General features: G+C 53.0%; 1 protein-coding gene across 3 annotated transcripts in view; it reads left to right on the top strand.

Moving 5' to 3' along the window:
* PACS2 (phosphofurin acidic cluster sorting protein 2) overlaps positions 1-7966 on the top strand; it is a 55296-nt gene that overhangs the window by 32758 nt on the left and 14572 nt on the right. For 2 of the 3 annotated variants that reach the window (XM_023508851.1, XM_012813614.2), the window contains exons 5-9: positions 1590-1752; positions 2136-2209; positions 2319-2399; positions 3155-3214; positions 7703-7860. In XM_023508851.1, the coding sequence (XP_023364619.1) occupies positions 1590-1752; positions 2136-2209; positions 2319-2399; positions 3155-3214; positions 7703-7860 (536 nt within the window). The remainder of the gene's footprint in view (positions 1-1589; positions 1753-2135; positions 2210-2318; positions 2400-3154; positions 3215-7702; positions 7861-7966) is intronic. The other variant, XM_023508852.1, reaches the window with a different exon arrangement.

Genomic DNA, 7966 nt, shown 5'->3' with positions numbered 1-7966 from the left:
TCCAGCTCTCAGCCTGTCATGGCTTTCACATGTCTTCCCCACTAAGCCTCATCATTTCTAGCTTTTGGTTTAAGTGAGAGACACGTGACTCTTCCTTTCACTCAAACACTTAGAGGCCATGGGAAGGTTATTAGTTAGGCGTAATTTCAATACTGTTGTGTCTCAGGGAATGGGGGGCTCAAAGAGAGGTAGACAGGCAGTGAAGTGGTCACAACACAAACAGTGTTTGTTGATGAAGTTTGCTGCTTTACATGAGTGTGGTTTGTGGTGGCCCAAATACTTAACTGTAGTGATAGCAAAGATCCCTGACCACAGATCACCATAACAGATGTAATCATAATGAAAAAGTTTGAAATTTGTGAGAATTACCGAAATGTGACACAGACTTGGAACTTTTTCAAGTTTTTTGTGTAGAGACAGGGTCTTTGTTGCTCAGACTGGTCTGGAACTCCTGGCTTCACAGATCCTCTGTCTCACTCTCCCTAACTGTTGACATCATAGATGTAAGCCACTGTACCTGGCCTGTTTTTGCAAAATTTGATTATTCTCTTTAAGCAATTAAGCACTCCATCCTGGACTATCTTCCATGTCATTAAAACTTATTTGGAAATGAAACAAGGAGGCCTTTAGGAGTCAGGGCTAGAGGGAGATGTAGCCTTTGAGGTGGGTCACTCGATATCCAGAGAGTGGCTGGTAGGCCAGCCTGGGAGGCAGGCTCCAGGGGCGGCTGAGAGGAATAGGTACAACTGCTGCCTAGGACAGTGACCAGCTGGCCAGTGTCACCTAGGCACATGCCCAGCTCCAGCAGCAGCCAGACCCCTGACTGGGAAGCCAGCCCTGTGGAGGCTGAAGGATTCATGTGTCACACAGGGCTGGATGAGAGGCTGGGGTGGTGGCCACAGTGAGCTGAGAGCCCAGTGTGGCTACATCCTCCACCCTCAGCAGGGCCTGTGCTGTTTGGCTTTCCTCACTCCCTGCCTGGGCCTGAGGCACTCCTTTCAGGAGTGACCCCTTTGTTCTGGGCATGCTCCTGACTGCTCAGTGGGACCAGAACTGCCCCCTACACACACTAGCAACAGGGATCAGAGCAGAAGGACCTCTGATAGAGGCCATGAGAGGAGGGAAGAGCTGGGTCCGCATGGGGGAAGAGGCTCTAGCCCCACCTGGGTGCCCTGGAGGGTGTCATGAGCTCCTGGCTGGGCTCTAAGAGCATCAGCTGTTCACCACATGCAGCTCCTATCTAGGACCTCACTGCTCCCTCCAGACCAGCAGTGGCAGCCCACCCAGGTGACCTGGTTTCTCAGGATGTCAGCAGGGGCTTCTGAGCCTGTGTGCTTACACCGCCCTGTGGACGTCAGGGTTCAGCAGGGCAGAGGTCATAGTCCTCCCTGTCTCTCTCAGTCTGCCGTGGCCCTGCCTGGCCCTGACCTCCCCAGTACAGCCTCTGAGAGCACCCACACCTTTCCTGTCCCTCCACCTGGCCCCCATGGCATCCTTCAGAAGCCCTGGCCCTCACTCTAAGGTGTCAGGCTTGCCAGGGAGGGGGGCTGAGCCAGGAAGGCCTCCGTAGACCCCTGCCCTGCCTGCAGGTGATGCAGCACCCTGCGGAGGGGGGCCAGGTGCTGAGCCTCTGCAGCAGCATCAAGGAAGCCCCCGTCAAGGTGGCCGAGATCTGGATCGTCTCCCTGTCCAGTCAGCCTATCGACCACGAGGACAGTGCCATGCAGGCCGGCCCCAAGACCAAGTCTACGGGTGTGTGTGTCTGTGGTATGGGCATGGATCCTGGCATGGGGAGGTGCTCACACCTTCCAGCCATAGCCACCTTCACAATTGAGTCCATGTCCCTGCCCCACCCCTGGGCAGACAGGGGTCCCAGGCAGTGCAAAACACAGGCTGAACAGGGATGCAGGAGGAGATTTGGGGGTCTGATGTGGTTCATGTGGGGCCTCAACCTCATGTCCTTCCCCAATTTGCACCAGCCCCACTTGTTGCCCCCATCAGCTTACAAGGCTTTGCTGGGGTCCATGTCCTCATAGCTCTCTCTGGGGTGGGGGTGGGGTATCTGTGGTTCCGTAGCCGCCCCATTCCACCAGGCGGAACCTTGAGGCAGTGCCTTCTGTCTGCCCATTCCGCAGATAACTACTCCGAGGAGGAGTACGAGAGCTTCTCCTCCGAGCAGGAGGCCAGTGATGACGCCGTGCAGGGGCAGGTGACTGGGTGGGGCCAGCCCAGGGGGTGGGGCACCTCCTCCTCTCCCAGGGCTTGGTGCGTGGGCAGCGCTCGCCGGGTGTGCCCAGGCGCTGTGTCTGTCTGTGCAGGACCTAGACGAAGATGACTTCGATGTGGGGAAGCCCAAGAAGCAGCGGCGGCCGCTAGTAAGGACGACGTCCATGACCAGGGTCGGTGGAGACATCTCACTAAAAGCCGGGGCCTGGGGAGAGGGGGGCGAGGTTGGCAGACACCAGTTCTGGGGCCCCAGGGACTACTGTGAATGTGTGGAGACCCTACTGTGCAGCCTCAGTGGCCAGATAGTAGGTGCCTGGTGCTTGTTGAAGTGGGTACGAGCTGGGCAGGGATGTCCTATGCCCAGCCCCTGGCTGCTGGCCCTGCCAGGTGCTGCTCTCTGCAAGGCTTGGGCCGTGTGACTGCTCTAAGACCAAGGCCTGTGGAGGCTGCACCTCGGTCTGAGCCCGGGGGTGCCCAGGGTGGCTGGCCCCCCTGTTTGCCCACTTTCTGGTACACCCAGCACTGCTGGCCCAGCAGCTAGGGGAAGAGATATCAGGGTTTTCCTCCTGGAGGAGGGAGGCACAAGAGCTGGATGGGCTGACCATCGAGCATGCCCACCCAAGGGCCCTCCTAGCATCAGCCCAGTGCCCATCCCATCCCCTTGTGCAGTGAGGGAGCATTGAGTCCAGGAAGGGCTGTGGAGTCCTCTGGAAGCACCATAGGTGGCTACAGGCCATCCCTAGGCCTGGGACTGACAGACCTTGGCCTGTGGTTTAAGATGCTCACGAACTTCTTGTGGAAGTTCAGGGCCCGCCCACCCGTCCATCAGTGTTGTAGGGCTAGAGCTGCGACATCCAGTTGGCACCTCGAGTGTGCTCTGGTGGCAGCAGCCCCAGGGCCCTCTCTGATGCTGCCTCTTGCCCTGCAGCAGCAGAACTTCAAGCAGAAAGTCGTGGCCCTGCTGCGAAGGTTCAAAGTGTCGGATGAGGTGAGTGAACCGGGCCCTGCTCACCCCTGCGCCTCCCATGCCCTGCCCAAGTCCTGGCTCTGCTAGCTCTTTCAGCACAGCTGGAAATGGCCTGGAGGGGCCAGCAATCACTCTGGATCCCTGCTGGGTGTTTGAGCTCCAGCCATGAGCATAGGGAGGAGAACAGGGCAGTGTGATGGGGCTTGGCCACAGGACTCTGTGTGTGTGTTTTGTGAATAGGCTTTAACTTGTGAGCAGTTGTGGGTCCACAGCAGAACTGAGCAGATGGTGTAGTGTGTCCACACACCCCTGCCCTCACGGCCCCCTGCTATTAGCAGTCTGTGGGTCTTAAAATTTTCTCTTTTAGCTTTTCTGTACTTTATAATGAGCTTGCATGACTTTCATCATCAAAAGAAAAATCTGTTGGATTTTTTGAGATGATCAAAAGAAAATTAGTGCCTGCACTCTGGACACAGTGGGGAGGTGGCACGTTGTGTCACTCTGGACATGGTAGAGAGGTAGCACGTGTATCACTCTGGACACATAGTGGGGAGGTGGCACGTGTGTCACTGGGCCTCATAGCAGTGTTGCCAGCATGCCTGTTGTCCAGGCAGCGTGGCCCTCCAGTGGTAACAGTGCCCACAGGACCATAGCCGCAGCAGCAGTTCTGTGGTGGCCTCTGGCACCTATGCCCAATAACACTCTTTCCCAGGGAGAGGTGCCACAAACAGGCACTTCTCAGCCGTGTCCGGGCAGTGGTGTTTCTGGAAGTAGTGCATCCCTGACCAGTTCCGGAGGCAGAGTAGCCCCAGAGCCACTGGGTGGTCCAGCAGATGCCTGTCTGTGCATCCTGGAGTGGGACATTCCCAAGTCCAGCTGAAGATGGATATTCCGCCTCGGCAGCTCCCTAGTGGGGGACTGTGGGTACTCAGGGTCACATCTTGACCTTGAGGACCTAGGTGATTGGACTATCTAGATGTGGCTTCACCACCTATGCAGATTTAGTTCTGGGACTTAGAACCCAAATTAAAAGCATCTGCCAACATCCAGACGCTGTTCAGTGAAAGGATGCTAATTATGGTCTTCAGAGGACTACTCTCCTGCGCTGTGTATAGTCCATACAGATCAGTTTGTAGCTTAGGTGAGCGACATGGTCTCTGTCCTGATTTCTACCTATCACTCCCTCTCCTGAGAAGACCAGCCTGTCTCCCTTGCAGCTCAGTGTCTGGCTCAGGGAGGCATAGTGTCCACCCTTTGCCAGGCCCCAGCTGGCATCCCCAGCAGCTCTTGGGTCGGCAGGAGAGGCAATGAGATGAGGTCACCTGCCCAGCTCACCACCCTTCTTAGACTGTTTGAGCTGCTATAACAAACTACCTTAGACTGGGAAACTTGTGAACAACCAAAATTTATTGCTCACAGTTCTGAAGACGAAGTTCAAGGTCAAGGTACTGATATAGTCACTGCCTTGTGGAGGCCTGCTTGTTGCAGAAGGCACCTTCCATGGGTCTTCATGTTGCAAGAGGTGCTGACAAGCTACCGAAGCCTCTTTTCTAAGGCACTGACTCCTTTCTCCAGGGCAGGGCGGCTCTCATGACCAGTCTCTTCTTCCTATCATCATCTAGCTATTAGGTCCCAGCTGATAAGTTCTGGAGGTGTGGATATTCTAGCCTGGTACAGTGTCCAGGCTGACTACAGAGCTCCTGCAGGCCCCACTGTCCCAGCCAACCGGCATCCTGTATCCGATGTGTGATCAGGCAGAGCCTCTGGTCAGGACTCTGTGCTATGAGAGTGAATTCGGGGCAAACTGTATATCTTGGAACCCTCAGCTTCAGTTGAATATTTTATACTTTAGTTTCACAAGCATAGGTGGCACGTCTGTATGATATGGTCAATTGGTTTTCAACAGAGTTGCCAAGTTCAAAGTTGCCAAGAAAACTGAGCCTTGACACAGGGTGCACACTGCAAAAATAACTTGAGTGGATCACATTCATAAATTTAAAACCTAAAACTTTTAAAATTACTTTTTTTTTAAAGGAGTACTGCACACCAGGAAAGATGGCTGCTTCTCTGTTTCTGAACAGGGGCTCTTTGTGCTGCCCAGGCTGGTCTCAAACTCCTAGACTCAGGCACTACTTACATTTTAAACTTTAACAAACATTAATTTAATGCTATAAAAATTCTAGAACCAATAGGAAATGTTTTTATGACCTTGGGGTAAGGAAAGATTTTTTAGGATCCAAAAAGCATGTGGAAAACAGTAAAAAATCGATACATTGGACTTTCATGAACAATAAAAACCATGAACTAAGCCAGACGTAAATGCCGTGTGGTCCCACTCACGGAACATCCCCACAGTAGCAGGACGGAGGTGCAGTGCTCGGGTGCCGTAGGACCTGGTACCGCTGCACTGCTCACTTTTTACAAGTTCTTAAAATGGCAGATACTACATTTTGTATGTATTTTACCACAACAAAAAAGTAGAAATTTGCTTTCTAAAAGATAACTATTGAAAGAATGAAAAGCAAGCTGCATGTTCACAGAAAATATATGCCAGTCACGTATCCGGTAAAGATTTGTATCCAGTGTGTTTATAAAGAACTCTCAAAACCCTGTTAAGAAAAGCGACCCAATTTTTAAAATGGGTAAGACTCATACCCTGAAATGACAAAACATTTTTTTTAAAAAATTGAAGAATATATGAATGAAGACATGCTGTATTCATGGACCATAGGATGAGTATTGTTCCACTGGCTACACTCCCCAAACTGATCTATAGGTCAGCATAATCCCTGTTAAATTTCTAGCTGCTTTTTGCAGAATGTGACCAGCTAAAATTTATTTGTAAAAGCAAGAGACTCAGAATAGCCCAGCAGTCTTGAAAAAGAACAAAGTTGGAGGACCTAATGCATGCCACATTCAGAACGCACTGCACAGCCCTGGCCCAGGGAGGTGTGCAGCCCGTGGGTGTGAGGGGAGGAGAGGGCCAGATAGTGACCCCCTACTAAGTGCCAGCTGTTACTCCACAAGGACCTCCAGGCTGTTCTGTGGGAAAGAGCAGTCTTCTCAGCTAATTTTGCTGTAACCACTGGATGTGCACATATAAAAGAAGGAAGCTGGACCCTTTCTTGTACCATATTCAAAAATTAACTCCAAAAAAGTACCTCCAAACAAGCCCTGGCAATAGTTGAGACCTCGTCTCTATGAGAAGTATTAATAGAAAAATTAGCAGGTATAGTGGCTCACATTGTAGTCCTAGCTACTCAGGAGATTGAGACAGGAGGATCACTTGAGCCCAGGAGTTCAAGGCTGCCATGAGCTGTGATGATGACACAGTCCTGCAGCCTGGGAGACAGATTGAGACCCTGTCTATTAAAAAAAAGTTAAATGGCTCGGCATCTGTGGCTCAAGTGGCTAAGACACCAGCTACATACACCTGAACTGGTGGGTTCGAATCCAGCCTGGGCCTGCCAAACAACGATGGCTACAACAAAAAAATAGCTGGGCGTTGTGGCGGGCGCCTGTAGTCCCAGCTACTTGGGAGGTGAAGGCAAGAGAATCCATTGAGTTCAGAAGTTGGAGGTTGCTGTGAGCTGTGATGTCACGGCACTCTACCCAGGGCAATAGCTTGAGGTTCTGTCTCCAAAAAAAAAAATATATATATATATATATATATATATATTAAATGAAAATGGGCAAAGGCGCTATGTGAAAAGAGGTGTCTCCAAAGACGGTCAGTAGGGAAATAGAAACCCCAAGTGCGGTGAGATGGCGCAGTACCCCCTGGGACGGCCAGGGGCTCTCAATGCTGGTGGGCACATCAACAGTGCCGCCTCCGTTGCAGGAATCACTAGACTCCTAGCAGTTCAAGTTGTGACCTCATGGTGAAGCCTCTGTGTGCACAGGAACTATTGTGCTGGTGTCCGTGTTGGCTTCATCTGTACCAGCCAGACCTTGGGACATGCAGATAGCCGTCAACTGGTGGTTTTTTGGGTCATGGGTGGCCCTGGACAGCAGGACACAGCTGCACCCAGAGGCTGCTCATTGGTTCATTTCATGATGTCCCAGCAAGGGCAGCACTGAAGCCACAGAAGGCGGGGGCAGTTGCCTGGGGGTAGGGGAGGCACTGACTACTGCAAGGCAAGGCAGGGTCTTAGCAGGTGAGAGGAGCATCTGTGTTTTGATGGTGGCGGCCACACGGCTGTACACAACTGCTGGGCCATCTGTCTATGCCCTGTGCTTCTCTGCACCCTAGCCAGCCTGATTCTGAGAGAAGGGACCAGTAGGGTTGTCCCCGCACCCAGCCCTTGGGGACCTGGGGTCTCTGAAGCCTGGACTGGACTCAGGATAGGCTACAGCAGGGGCCTTTGTGGCTCTGTGTGCCTTCTGCACCCTGTCCCTGCAGATGCCTCTGTGGCAGCCGGGGGGGGCTCGCCCAGCCTGCCCTGGGGGTGACATATGTCTGCATACGGATAGCTCCAGCCTGGCCTTATGGGCCTGCCATCCCTGCAGGTCCTGGACTCTGAGCAGGACCCCGCAGAACATGTCCCTGAGGCAGAGGAGGATTTGGATCTCCTGTATGACACACTGGACATGGAGAACCCCAGCGACAGCGGCCCCGACATGGAGGACGATGATAGTGTCCTCAGCACCCCCAAGCCGAAGCTTAGGTGAGCTGCGTGGCCAGGGCCAGGCAAGGCTGTCCTGAGTGATGGGCCAGGTGAGCTGTGCGGCCAGGGCCAGGCAAGGCTGTCCTGAGTGATGGGCCAGGTGAGC

Source organism: Otolemur garnettii, unplaced genomic scaffold (genome assembly GCF_000181295.1).
Source record: "Otolemur garnettii isolate 467f Iridium unplaced genomic scaffold, OtoGar3 scaffold00283, whole genome shotgun sequence".
NCBI lineage: Eukaryota > Metazoa > Chordata > Mammalia > Primates > Galagidae > Otolemur > Otolemur garnettii.
This window is presented reverse-complemented; position numbering and strand designations above follow the sequence as displayed.